This window comes from Ambystoma mexicanum, chromosome 1q, assembly GCF_040938575.1.
Source record: "Ambystoma mexicanum isolate Mex_15411 chromosome 1q, UKY_AmexF1_1, whole genome shotgun sequence".
NCBI classification, from domain to species: domain Eukaryota; kingdom Metazoa; phylum Chordata; class Amphibia; order Caudata; family Ambystomatidae; genus Ambystoma; species Ambystoma mexicanum.
This window is the reverse complement of record NC_090922.1, coordinates 1,160,186,882-1,160,201,739: the sequence shown is the minus strand read 5'-3', so window position 1 is coordinate 1,160,201,739 and position 14,858 is coordinate 1,160,186,882. Positions and strand designations below refer to the sequence as shown.

At 44.2% G+C, this 14,858-nt stretch overlaps 1 protein-coding gene across 2 annotated transcripts in view; it reads right to left on the bottom strand.

Annotated features, from left to right (window-relative positions):
• The window catches only part of ERICH3 (glutamate rich 3), a 728,475-nt gene that overhangs the window by 656,022 nt on the left and 57,595 nt on the right, over window positions 1–14,858 (bottom strand). For both annotated transcript variants that reach the window (XM_069641907.1, XM_069641908.1), the window contains exons 2-3: window positions 7,900–7,993; window positions 7,565–7,690 (exon numbers count right to left, since the gene is read on the bottom strand). In XM_069641907.1, the coding sequence (XP_069498008.1) occupies window positions 7,565–7,690; window positions 7,900–7,993 (220 nt within the window). The remainder of the gene's footprint in view (window positions 1–7,564; window positions 7,691–7,899; window positions 7,994–14,858) is intronic.

Below are 14,858 nucleotides of genomic sequence, written 5' to 3'. Positions count from 1 at the left end.
TTGTCGCTCGCAACATCAGCATCTGAAAAAACAAGAACAAACAAAAGGTGAGCGGGGTTCCGCCAAAGGCATTCACTTACTTACCGCAAGATACTTACTTGTCATATTACCGCTCGAGGCAGCGCTGGTCACCATTCTACGCTCGACATTTTCTCAAAACAATATTACTTGCTAAACAGTGCTTGGTGCAAACTGACTCTTCGCAAGGCGCTACCTTCATCCATCGAGGCGAACTCGCTCCTCGGACCACGCTGCATGGGGAAAGGTATGAAAGGAGCATGAGTGAATAAACAGACATTTGAACTCTAAAAGAACTATACATTTGGTTTACACACAACCTACCTCAGAGTCATTATTTGTCTGGAACTCTGCCAAATACCTTCGGATCAGTGAAGTAACTGAAGTTCTACGGGCCCCTGCACTCCAAACGCAGGATGGAGAGTTCATCCTTCCTAACTATAAGGTGAGACTTTACGAAGGGGAATACTAGAAGTTTTCGGGAAGATAGTGTTAGTGTTAACCCCTCTACCACGGGTGGCTAATTCCCTTTATTGCTTCTAGGAAAATCCTCTTGCGGGCCAGGCAGACGAAACTGAGTGGGCAAGTGCAGTCGATCATCACTTCGCTACGAGTCACACTGGTGGAGACCGCAGCAGTCCAGCTTCGTTTGGCGTCCCCGTGGAATCCAGGTGAGCGTGACACATGGATAGAAATTTTACAAGCTTCCACATTGATGATGCTATACAATTCATACGTCAACATTAACTATTTCAAGGTGTTGAAACCCATGTTAACCCTACTATGACCCAAGTGTCCCTAATTGGATGAGACCATACAGACATCAACCCAATGTCTCAACTTTAACAGATGTCAACACTTTGTATTTTGGCCCTATCCTGGGGAGTACACTCATCCTCAGTGTCCCCCAAGCTAATCTCAGGGGGACTTCCTAAGGATGCAATAAACAATTAAAATAGAAGTGAATTCCATGCACTTCTTGGATTGGAGACCTTCAATCCAGATGGAATCTTGCTAGGTGTTCCATAAACACACCAGGATTTTTTATTTGTTTGTTGACTTGTTTGGCCTTAATTTCTTTAGAGTGGCCTCCACATGTGGATGTTTTAGTACTTAAGTTCTTTTAATGTATCTTTTTTTCATTTCCTCATCACTTGTCTGAAGATGTGCGTTAATTGTGCACAGCCATGACTTAAGTTGTTGAAAATCCCAGAGGAAGTGGCCTAACCGTGCACGTTTACAAATAAGTACCAAGGTGGATAAAATTAGAACATGTTCTCACAGTCCGGCTATGCAGGTGCAAAAAGAGACATGTAGTGAAGCTGCAAACTTCAATAACTTAAGCATGAATTCCTGATAAAAAGGCGAGGCTACTGAGACAGAAGACAAGTCGACCTCTGGAACAGAAGAACCAATGAAGAAGACAACCAGAGATGCCTGCAACCCCTTCCAGCAACCGCGAAGAGACCACTGCGGTCCTGACCATGTTTTCAAATCGACAGAGGAGCTCCGAAGAGGATCACCCCTTACCTTTGGGTGGTGGGGCCAATTATCCATAAGACGACCTGCAAGATGTGCCATGCCCCGACGTGACCTTCCTGGGCTGCAAACAGCCAATACACCATTGAGTTCCATATCCAATTTCAGGAATCCCTCCCAAAAATCAGCAACCTGACAAAAAGAGTCATCACTCGTAACTTTAAAAAGTTCAAACCATCTGATCTTCAAGAGTGTGTGGTGGATATTATGACTAGCACCTCTGACTCGGCTGAGAACCTGGTTGCTGCCTATAACAACTTAATCACAGGACTACTAGACAGGATTGCTCTCCTTAAAACAAAGTCTGTCTGTGATAACGTGGGCCATCAAAACTGGTTCTCCCCAGAACTCACTATCCTAAAAAAGGGCAAAAGAAAACTGGAAACACAATGGCTAAAGAATCCCTCAGAGGCAAATAAATCTGCCTGGAAAAACCTTGAAAAATTTTACAAAATCACCATCTTTGTTACAAAAAATTTGTTACAAAAAAGAACATTTTCAATGAGCAAATCAAGAAAGCCTCTGACAGTTCTAAGAAACTGTTTGAGAATCTTAAATCCATAGAAATGCCCAGAGCCCTATCAATTCCATTTGCACCATCGCCTCAAGATTGTGTTAATGTGCAAACAGTCTTCGCCTCTAAAGTGGCGAAAGCACAGGATAAAATTTAAAAAGACATAACCGGCTCTCCTCCTATAACCAACTCTGCTGGCCGTCATTCTAAAAACAGGGAATTCCCTGAATTTAGGTTCTCTCCCATTTCCCTTGCGGACATGGAACGAACACTTGATACCATGCGCACATCATTCTTTCCGGAAAACGTTCCACATCCCAAACTTATTCTAGACCATAAAAAAGTCTTTGCCCCGTTCTTTACTCGACTGGCCAATGTGTCTTTTATGAAAACCACGATCCTGTGACCATAAAGTCCATCTCAATCACTCCCCTGGTTACAAAGCCTGGTCAGGATTTGAAGGATGCCCCCAACCTACAGCCCCTTAGAAAACTCCAACTTCCTTCTGAAGACTTTGGACAAAGTGGCCACCTCACAGCTTCAAACGTCCATAGAGGCAAACCTGATCCTTCATAGCAGACGATCAGGTTTTAGACCAGTACATATTACTGAGACGGCCCTCATCGACCTGAAGACACATATGCTGAGCATTCTTGATAAAGGAAAGACTGAACTTTTGGTCCTGCTTGATCTGTCGACAGCGTTCGACCTCTTAGACCATGAATGCTTGCTTGAAAGTCTGGGAGAGCTGGGTAACTGTACTAAGGACACAACTGACTGGGTCAAATACTTCTCATCACATCTCAAATGCTGGGTGGACTCTTAGTCCACTCCAGCACGCATCTGTTGTGGCGTCCCCCAGGGAGCATGTATGTCTCCGATCCTCAGTAACATCTACATTAGAGAAATCTGCACACTGCTAGAGGAAAAGGGGCTATTTTTCAGAAACGACGCATTTGACACATAGCTCGTCCTTGAGATTAGTGGAAACTACGAGACTGACAAGGTCAAGGTCGAACGCATATCATCTTGTGGAATTCTGGATGACAAACAACTGGCTCTGCCTTAACAGGAGCGAAACTGAATTACTAATCTTCTGTTCTAACCAAGCGAGATCCAACCTGCCCCTGGACTACAAAAGTTTCAAAATTCTGAATAGCGAGATTCACGTCCTAAAAAGGTTAAAAAGCTTGGTGCATACTTAAAGCCCTGACTCAGTGAAGAGATTCATGTCAATCAAACCTTTAAGAATTGTGCTTACCATCTCTGACTTCTACGCAAAATCTGCCTTTTCTCTGTGAGACGAACTGTGCCACGATAGCTAGGGCAACCATTTTATCTAGACTTCATTACTGTAATGCCCTGCTGATTGAAGCAAATAATTCATGTCTCCAAAAATGCAAAGTCATCCAAAAGGATGCTGTTCGCATTATTAAAGGTATCTCAAGGAGACATTATATTTCTGACCACAGGAGAAACCTACATAGGCTCCCAGTGCCTGCACAAATCCACTTTAAGGCGGCATTAGACAGGAGCAAAATCCAACCAGTTTCCAGCGCCCTCTAAAACATTCTTATTCAAGCAGAGGACCGGCTTTCTCCATCTTGTTCCCTTGATCACTAATTGTCCCATTTCTATATGTCCATCTATGGTGTGTTAATGTGCACACTGATGGCTGGGCTACCGGCGGGTTACAAATAAATAAAATAAATAAATGCCCAGGGACCTAAGACCAAACTGCAGTGCATCATCTTCCCGTGAACAAATCCTCCCAGAATTGGGGAGCTCCAGTTGGACCTCCAGAGACAAGACCCACCTCCTCAAAGCCCCCTCACCAGAGTGCAGGACCGAAGAACCAAGACAGATTGACCGAGCGGTAAATGTTCATATTTGGAGCCTGTGAAAATGCCACCAAAACTGCAGACCGATGTTGGAGCATGAAGAATCCTTTGCTGTGAGTCCTTTCTCCCGACTGCTGCTGCGACATCCCTTCCAGAGTCCCTTTGATCAACACGACCAAGGATCAGGAGACCGGATCCACCACTGCTGCACTGTGAAAGAATCCAGCTGCATCTTCTTCAAAACTCCTCAGGTACCGTGGGGCTTGTGGTGGTAAATATCTTGAGTCATTCTGTCGCTCCTTTGCTACTGGAATGCTGATTCCAGTGTTTGGGTGTTCGCCCATACCGTTCGCCCCGACCTAACGCTTGTGCACCCATAGGGAGCCTTTCCCAAGATCCCTGAAACATTTTTGACCCACAAAAGCATTTTACTAAACCTATAATAGGAGATCCCTCTGGAACTTGCCTTTTCTGCTGCTGTGCCTTACCAGCTTTACCTCCAATCTGACTTTGAAGATCTCATACCTAGATAGGTACGGACTGCTAACGCCTTGAGGCCTCTGAAAAGTATTGAACTGCTGTTGTTGGTGTTGAATAACCCTTTTCTGTTCCTACAACAGAACATTTTCTGAGTTGCTATAACAAGTGATTTTACTTACTATTGAACTGTGTTCATGATCTGTATATTTGCCTCCTATTGGTTTACTCACCTGGAGTATTGCTTTTGTTTTCTATTGTGTTGATTAGTTAAATTAGTACTTGCTTACCTTAATATAACTTTACCTTGTGTATATAAAAATAAAGATCTATCTTACTAGAACTACAGGTGTGTAAGAGTTTCTTTGAACCTACGTATTTTCTGAGTTCATTGTACTAACATACAGCTCACATCTCCCTCCTAAGATAACCTTGGCTGCTCTGCCATACTACCAAAACCTTAAGAAGTACAGACTTATACTATATTTTTATAAAGTCGTCCCCCAGGTCGACTTTAAGAAAACTCCCTTAACGCTGGGCACAGGAAGCAATGGGATACTGACTTCCAAACACAGGATATAATATTGCCTTGCTACAGTGGCGGTAAACAACAAAATCCACTAGACAGGCCAACAAATAGCCCTATTGTCTTCTCTCTTTGTAAAGTTTACAGTATAGCCCTCGGTAACCACAACAGTATTGTCCAGTGAACGGGCAGAAACTTTTCTAATTATTTTCAATGGCAGGGGATAGTAACACACCCAGCTCACACAATATGAGGTCATGAATAAGATGTGAAGTTGTTGTCAGACAATCACTTGAACAAGGCAGCTGGATTCACATTTCAGAGACAATGCATGCATGCCCGAAAACAAGCATGCTTTTGTTAGGCCAACGCTGTCAACCCTGAGTCTCATCTTCTACTGTATTTTTAAGGCTTTTCGTTTATCGAAAGCAGCGCTGCAGATGTCGAACAGACAGGTTTAAGGCATAAGTGGCAAGATCACGCCCTTTGTTGAAGTTAACATGTCCATGGCTCTCAGCAGTAGCGGCACGCATGTGCTAGAATCTCACAACCATCTCTAGCTAGAACACGGGTCTGCAACCTTTGGCTTTCAGATGTTTTCTCACTTCAATTCCCATGACATCTTGCTATTGGCTATGCTGGTTAGGGAGATTAGGAGTTGTAGTCCAAAACATATGGCGAGCCAAAGGTTGCAGAGCTCTGAACTAGAACCTTAAGAGTTACCGACCCATTTCAGATAAATACATTCATGCACACCGGTTCGAATTTCATTCGCAACGCGGCGCAACACAGGTTTGAAACCCGATCCTGCGCTTAGAAACCACTCGCTGGTATTAAGCGAGTTATAAATTAGGGTTGGTAACCCGGAGTTTCCTGGGTGGACCCATTCGTGGACCCCTTACACATTGTGCTCAGAGAGGCACAGCTCCACCTCACTGATGATGCCCAACAAGGCTGAAACATGTGTCTGGGCTTGCTGTTGGTGCTGGACTACCTTGTGGGCGGGACAAAGACTGATATGCAAATGGTTATTCCTCCTTTGTGAAAAGTGCAGTGAGCAAAAAGCGGTGGCTGCGGATTAAGTTATCATGCCATGTTCTTTCCAGAGACGGGCGCCTTCTACCTTTTTGTATTTGAACAATAAAATAAATAAATAGATTTTTCTGCACTCAAATTGATGACAATATGCAAATGAGTTGTCTTAACTGAGTTTTCTTCGGCTGTATTTTGCAACCTTTGAAGTGATGCACTGTTCCAACATAAACACTATTTACACTATCAAGGGAATGATAAACAATCCATAGAATTCGATAAAATACCATGTTTTTTCATTTTATCCGCTTTAACGTTTCGTTTTATGCCACACTCTCTCCTGCATAAAAGCAGTATAAAAATAGTTGTTATTATTACCCAAATTAACAGTACTCAGTTTATCAATCTGAGAATAAATAAAGAGCTGGGTATGCCCTGCCGTGATTCAATCCAGTGACTACACACAGATCTCTGCAGCGAGCGCTTAGCCCACTAAGCTATTTTGCCGGCTACTATCATAATATCGGGGCATGGGTGATTCATACATATACATACCGGCCCTCCTAGAGACCAGCACACTAAGACTCGAGCACACCACTCCTGTTTTGGTTTAAAGTGGAGAAATATATTCCTGCCAAGCTCTTGTGTGTGGCCATTGAACCTACCGTGAGTCCACTCCATCTTTCGTTAACACAGTTTATGAAATACTCCCTATGGCGCATTTCCACCCCAGTTATATTAATTTAAAAAAAGGAGCTCATGTGAAAGTCAGTTGAACTAATTTAATTTTCGTGAAGTGGTGTTTTTTACCCGGGTGGCACTAGAAGCTGGCCAGAAACAGTAGCCATGTAATCTCCGTTAGAGGCCTACTGGCATTTAGAAAGCAAGATACTGCCCGGTCACTGTCTGGAAAGAAACAGTCTGACGTTGTTTCAACTCTTTCAGGGTTCGAAGTTGCTTGGAGTCAGGAGCTATTAAGCTCCGGTCTCTACCCTGGGAGAGCCTGCTTAGCTTAAAACTAACAGTTACCAAGAGCTACTTTTGGCTCCCCAGGCCAACTAACGTCTTACAAACCTGCATATGTGTCATTAGCTTGGAGTGCTGGCGAATGTCAATAAAGTAGAATTAGGGCACATCTAAGACACATTTAGATATAATGGATCATACAAAACGGGCAAAATGTTAGGTCAAGGTTGCATTGCACTCGCTCCTGGTTTCCCAGACTGCCTACTGGGAGATGCCAGAGACCCGGGAGCCGGGGTTAGCTCCTAGTCCTCGAATCTGAATTTCAAGCCCTGTCTTTACTTCAATGGTAACTGAACTGAAAAGCGTGGAGGGGAAACCAGGAAGCCTTTCAGTGTTTTCTGAAGGCAGCAAGGGTCTGGGTGAGAGCAGTGAAATGCAAGTGAAATCTCTGGGAGGCAAGGAATCAGTAGCACAAGCAGGCATAAGTCAAGGACAGGAAGCAACCTCTAGACCCTTTAGAGCCATCCGCATCAACGAGCAGTTTAAGGAGATGGTACTTGTGGAGTAACTTTGACTCCACCAATATTTGTAACATACAACAACATGATTCATTTGAATAGTTACAGAATGGTTGCATGCTATTGAATTTACCTCCATATCAAGGACCTTGTGAAATATTGCTTGTGCTAAGCACTCCCTGATGTACTTCTGGTGATCTTTCCTCATTGCATTTAGTCTGTATTCCTTTTCAGAAACTATTCTTCCACTTCGTGTTACCTGCAATGAGCAAAGGCACAGATATTTAACAAAACATTAAGACATATTAAATGAAGAGACAGCAGAGCACATGTACACAGTTTTAATTTACGAAAGAACATGGCTTGCTGGAATGTTATACTGTCAAACTCTACAATCTTAGAATTACTGCAGGGATCTTATGCTGTATTCTATATTAAGATGAAATCAAGACAAAAATGAAACCCTACCAGCCCAACTCGTTGAAGATGTCTTCTTATTCTTGTGTTGTTGAAATATCCGGTCAAGTGCTTGTCAGTAAGGCTGTTGTAAGCTGCAAGAGGCCTGAAAAAAGGAATGTGCATTATTTTGAAGGTGTTCTCCTCATGAAAAGGTATGTTTATACATGTTTGAGTATCTGTATTGTTCTATAAAGTGTCACTAAGGAAAAGGCTACACAGGTCAATTTCTACCATTGGTTAAAGTCTCATTAGTAGCACTTACTGTTCACCCAAAGCAAAAGAAGCATTGGCAATGCCAACAGTTGGGGCTTTTGTGTATGCATGGAAAAGGCACCTGGTTAATATTTACACACAAGCCAAACTGTTGGCTTTGCCAATGCTTGTTTTTAGGCAGGACTTCAGTAAAGGACACGCATGGTGCTTATAAATCAAGTGGCTGAAGGTAGACCTGGTTGGCATTTCTATTACACCGGTTGCACGTTAACATCTGCAATTAAGTCATTCACTCTCAGAAGACTGCTTTGAAAAAACACTGGCAGCCACTTCGAATGCAAGCCCCGCCCACCTGGTACCTTCCTGCTTGCCACTCTTTTCACAATTTAGCAAGCCCCACCCACCTGGTGCCTTCCTGCTTCCTGCTCTTTTTCACCACTTAGCAAGCCACGTCCACCTGGTGCCTTCCTGCTTGCCTCTGTTTCCCTACTTAAGGTGCCCTCCAGTTTCTTTTCCTTTGCAGATGGGGAGCAGGTGCAAGTGGATCTAGGTCACCTGGCCTAAGCCCTGCCCACCTGGTGCCTTCCTGCCTGCCGCTCTTTTTCACCACTTAGCAAGCCCCGCCCACCTGGTGCCTTCCTGCTTCCCGCTCTTTTTCACCACTTAGCAAGCCACGCCCACCTGGTGCCTTCGTGCTTGCCGCTCTGTTTCCCTACTTAAGGAGCCCTCCAGCTTTTTTTCCCTTTGCAGATGGGGAGCAGGTGCAAGTGGATCTAGGTCACCTGGCCTAAGCCCCGCCCACCTGGTACCTTCCTGCCTGTTGCTCTTTTTCACCACTTAGCAAGCCCCGCCCACCTGGTGCCTTCCTTCACCATCACTGTCTTGTGGCCAATGCTGGAATTGACTTTTATGGACTTCATTCACGGTGCGTCAATCTTTCTCAACTCTCATGCTGGACTTCCTTTGCATCTTGTACTCATGGTGACCCTGAATCATGCTGTTCCCATCTTCATCTTGTATTCTGGCTTGCAACATTATGTGTTACTACTGACTTCTGCAATTGTATTCGCTCTCCACTCTTGCTTCTCCACTCTTTCTGACTGCTTACTCTCTTTTCTCTCCTCCTTTCCTTTCTCCCTTTTCCTATCTCCTCCCCTTACTTTCTTCTATGCACTTACTCTATCAGAATTGTCCCTGGACCTAATATGATAGCAACCTCGTCTGTTTCCTCCACCCTCCCATTACTGTTTTTTTCCTCCCCACCACCCCTCCAGCACTATCTGAAATTTCGTCAGGCCTAGTATGATAGTCGCTTGTTTTGTTCCTCCCCTCCCTTTCTGCACCCCTCTCCGTCACCTTTTGTTTTTCTCCGGCTCTACCAGAAATGTCATTAGGCCTAGTACTGTAGTCGCCTGTCTGTTTCCATTTCCTTCCCACTCTCCCCCTCCCTTCCTTATCTATGTTGCACTATCTGAAATGTCGTCAGGCCGAGTACGATAGTTAATTTTGCATCCTTACTGTTCATGGCCTGTAAGAATGTGGTTGTATTTTCACTTGTTCCCTCCCTTGCCTTGAAGCGCTTTGAAACACATTGTGTGTAGGCGCTATACAAATAAACGATCATATCATATCAGAGTTTGATGGTGAGGCTTCCTTAAAGCAAGTTCAAAGAAATTCCAAGAGGAGGTGTTTGGGAGAGGAAGGAACTTGGTGGGAATGGCTAAATGGAGTAGCATGGCCATGGGCAGTCAATGGGTAAACAAATAACCAAACACCTGCCAGCTTTGTGTCCCTCCTCATATTCCATTTCTCCCCATCCGTACTCTAATGCAATAGTTTTGGCTTATAATAGCCCAAACTAAATGGACATTCTTGGAGAAACTCACGCAATAGCAACACATATGTGTGTGCATTGTTACATGAATGATGATAGACGTACGCTAATTACCATGGCAGACAAGTTCCCCAATATTCCATAATTATGTAGGCCAATCATAATACTTCTTTCTAAAAAAGCAATGAGTGCACATTCTGGAAGCTACGATGGGTGAAATGTTCCACAGGAATTCCACATGAACTGGCAAATCCAATATTTGTGGCTTTGTTGAAGGGACCTCCTTTGACCACACCGTCGAGCACCAATATAAGGAGAGGCTAGGGGCGAGGCTTAATGGCTGAAGGAGCACCACCACGAAGAGAAGAGCAGCGTCTCTCCAAACTACCGCCTCTTTCATTGTGCAATGTCTCTTGCATGCCATCTCTCATATATCTATGAGAATTATTAAGCTCGGGTGAACTCCTTTGTCCAAACCCGAATCACCCGTCTATTGCCTAATTTGGTCAAATCTAGCTTTTCCGAATTTCTATTGGCTATTAGACAAGGAGATTTGCATGAGTCTGGGCTAAAACTGTATGATAAGGGAATGTGCATTTTGAATGTGTGGCTAATATTGTAGTCAGAGGCAGGAAGTTGCAAGAGCAGGTGAAGGAGAGGGAACAAACAAAACCTGCCTAGCTAGGGTAGAGGTACAAATAGCATTTAGTTGAAACATATGGCAGTTTTCCATTTGGGGCCGATTTGTTTGAGTATTCACGATCACCGTTGGAGCTAGGATTACTCCCTATGTTTAGATTCACATTGGGGACAGGCAACATTAATGCATGCAGTAATAATGCCATCCATCACCACCACAATCACCACCTGTTTTACTTCCAGTCGCAAGCAGGTGATTTTACTGGGTTTGAGTACTCATACCCTAAATTGGGCAGAATGGTTAAATAGGTGGTATTCACAAATACCACTTTTTTTCAACACAACCATCAGACTTTTAAAGAGGGTCCTAGATTTTCAAAAAAGAGTTTGAAGTCTAGGTGCAACCACTGGTGTAGCCGGGGCCCCTGCAACCCACCATGGTGTTTGGGCCCCCTGTGACACTAGGACCAGCGGGGGGACCCTGCCCCAGCCCTCACCCTGACATTAAATCAGGGTGAGGGCTGGGTGGGGAAACTGCAGGTGGCGCGGGCAGGAGATGCTCTGCCTCCAGCTCGATGCGCTTGCAGTCAGGAATCGGGACCCTGCTTCCTGTCTGTAAGCGCATGTGATCTGGAGTTTTTTAAAAATAAATGTGTATACAAGAGTGTGTACGTGAGTGCGTGTCTGTTATGATTGTGTTTGTAAGTATGTAATGGTATGTATGTATGTTTATGTGGGCGTGCAAGTGAATCCTAGGAATGCCCTTTGGTCTCTCATGGTTTTAGGCATGGTGGTATCTAGGACGGCTTTCACTTTTTCTTGTTAGGAATGGACACTGCTGTTCCCTACTAAGAAGCAGAGGTATTTCACGGCCGATTGAGCCAGCTTCCATTTGAATGGATTAGCAGCTAAGCCAACCTCTCTGAGGGTTCTCATAATAGTAGGAAGATGAAAAAGATGGTCTTCTCAAGTCTTACTATAAATGACTATGGGCCTCATTACGAGTTGGGCGCAAAGGGATACCGGGCACCGTTAAGGACATTGGTGCCGGTAATCCCTTTGCGCCCTATTCCGAGTTCCCTTAGCGGGTCCCTTCCTTAACGCCTGGTCTGACCAGGCATTAAGGACGGGACCCGTTAAGGGACTTTAGAGCTAATAACGGTACCGCAATTTGCGGTACCGTTATTAGCTACATCCCCATTCCCATTGAGCTCTATGGGGGCTGAAATGGGAATGGGGAATGGTTTTTTCAATGGGGACTTACCGGTCCCTCCAAAGTCGGAATGGACCGGTAAGTCCCCATTGAACCAGGTCGGACTCGGTACCGGTATTGGAGGTAGTCATGGTGCAAATAGCACCATGATTACCTCCATACTCTGAATGAGGCCCTATGTCATTAATATAGGCCTCACAGAAATCAGAGTAGGGCTGTAATATCCGGTCCATAAGCAGTTGAAAAGTGGCTGGGCCCCATGCAGGCCAAAAGTGAGTACTTTAAACTGGAATAGTCCAGGGCCGTCGAGAAAGCTGCCTTTTCCTTATCAGGTCCATGTACAGGGACCTGCCAATATCCCTTGGTTAAGTATAGGGTTGATAGGAATGTGGCACTTCCGAGTTTATCTATTAACTCATTGATGTGTGGCATAGAATATGCATCAAATGCAGAGATGGCGTTGACCTGCCTGAAGTCTATGCAAGACCTCCAAGAATTATCAGGTCCAGGTACCAACAAAACAGAGGGATCATGAATTTGCCTTCAGAGTAGTTTTCACTTCCTCAACCACTATTTGTTTTCGGGCTTCTGGGAGTCTATAGGGTTTTAAATGGACCACCTTTGCCTTTGGAGTTCTAATATAATGATACGTACCATTTACTATCCCTGGTTTCTCGCAGAATTCATCGGGGAATGCCATAACCAGGTTGTTGAACTCTTTTTGCTTCTGTCTAGGTAGTTCTTGGGAATAAGCACAGAATTGTCTATCACCTCCAGTACCAAACAAGACAGTATTGAAGCAGAAGCAGCGGAAGGATTTTCTTTCCACTCCTTTAAGAAATTTACATGGTAAAGGTGGGTCTTTTGCTTACTGTCAGGTTGGGCTATTTTATACGTACAGGTGCCTGTGTGCTCTAGTACCTCATATGGCCCATGTCACTTTGAGACAAGTTTATTTTCAGAGGTAGGTAAGAGGACTAATACCTTTTGTCCTACTGAAAAGGATCTTAAAATGTACCTTCTTGTCATAGGTGAACTTTTGTTGGGCTCAAGCTTTTTCCATGTGAGTGTAGACTAGATTTCAAACGAGTTTAATATGCTTTAGTAATTGGGTAGCTGTTTAGAGACGGGAATAGATGCCTCTTCCCTCTCTTTCCTGGCCTCCCGGAGCATGTCTAAGGCATCTTGTGGTTCTCTAGCCAGCTGGTGGATGCCTGAGGAGTCTTTCTTACTGCAAATAGGGCCCAGGGAATGAGGATATCCCAATCCTTACCATCCTTGTCTACCAATTTTCTCAAAATCATCTTCAGGGTTTTGTTAAATCTCTCTACCAATCTGTCCGATTGCGCGTGCTAAACCGAGGTTCTTAAAGTAGAAATATGTAGTGACTTCACCCATAAGTTTGCTGAAAAATTGGATCCTTGATCCGTTAGAATTTCCTGGGGGAAACCAACCCTTGAAAAGAATGATAATATGTGTTTTAAGATTTGTTCGGTTGCATTGTTCTGCATGGGGTACACCTCCCGGTATCGGGTAGCGTAATAAACGATTACGAGGACATATTTGTTACCCAGTCTAGAAATGTGTATTTGTCCAATGATATCCATTCCAATTTGGGATTGGGAGAAAGGGACTTCTATGATGGGTAAGGGGTTTAGAGGGGCAGGTAAGGAAATATGCGTGCTGATTTTCGGGCATATTTCACATGTCTGGATAAAGTTCTTTATGTCAGCCTGGATTCCTGGCCAATAGAATATTCCACTAATGCGAGCTTGGGTTTTAGATTGTTCTAAATGAGAATGTGCAATCTCTAGCACCATCTTACGATGGGTTTGGGAGATTACTAATTGAGTTTTACTTAGGCCTTCTCTGGAGGTTTCTTCTCTATATAGTAGTTCCTGTTTCAGTAAGAAAATAGGGCTACCCTTTTCTAGTCCTTCTCCCTAAGGAATCACTTGCAAGAAAGCCTCTGCAAGTGCTGGATCATTTCACTGGGCGAAGACTAGATCGGGAAGGATGGTAGGTGGTTCTTCTGTCTTTGCCTCAGTGATGGATGGTTCATCAGCCTCTCCAAAGCCTAAGCTACCTCTCTCAGTTTCTTCGGGTTCACTTTCTTCCTTAAACGGGAAAATGGAGCCTTCTCAAGAATTCTGTATGCAATTTTGGCCCCACAATGTATTTCAAATGGATTTTTGCCATGGTTCTGTAGGAGAACCTTTATGCCCCACCCCCCCGGAAGTTGGGATCTATGACGCCTGCTAGAACATCCAGACAAAACTTCCGGGCTAGGACAGATTTTGGGGCCAGTCTTATATAACAACCCTCAGGGGGTATTAGGACTAAGTCCATGGGAATCATCCCTCTTTTCCCTGGAGGGATAGTAGCTTCTATACTGCTGCAAATATCAAAGCCTGTGGATTCTTTCATGGCGGTAGAGGGATCCGAGTCTCTGTGACTAAGTTTCTGGTATTTTAGGGTCCCCCAATTTGTCTCAATTGAGTCGTATCCCACTCCTGACAACACATGTAAGGAAGGCATGGTGTCAAACATTGAAGACAGACAGAAGTGATCACCGTTCAAGGGTGTTTAATGAACTTCAATTGGTTGGTTGGGTGCCTATCTAAACCTAACTCTTAGGATGGGAGCAAGCTACGACCATCAAATAATAACACATTCCTAGTCAGATCTTTAATCTCACTTTCAACATTTTCCTCTTGATATCAATAATCAAAGAATTTCACATGTGCAATGGGTTTTGCTTAATCCATTGCATCAACATTTCCATTCACTTCACACAATGTTCTTACTGTCGTTCCTGCCTCTTCTTGGCTGGATACCTTACAGAGACCTTCGATTGAGCACCCACGTGGTGCCAGACCACTCTGTCACTGGTTACCTTGTGTCTTTCATCACACGCTTTTCAATCTCTTGCGCTCTTTATACAATGTTCCCGCTTGCATCCTTGACTTCAACACAGACTGTGAAGGGAATGGGGGGTAGAGTTTCTAAATATCTTATCTGGTAGGATGGCGTAAAGGTGTCATAAGGAGGGGGGATACCGCATCTCAC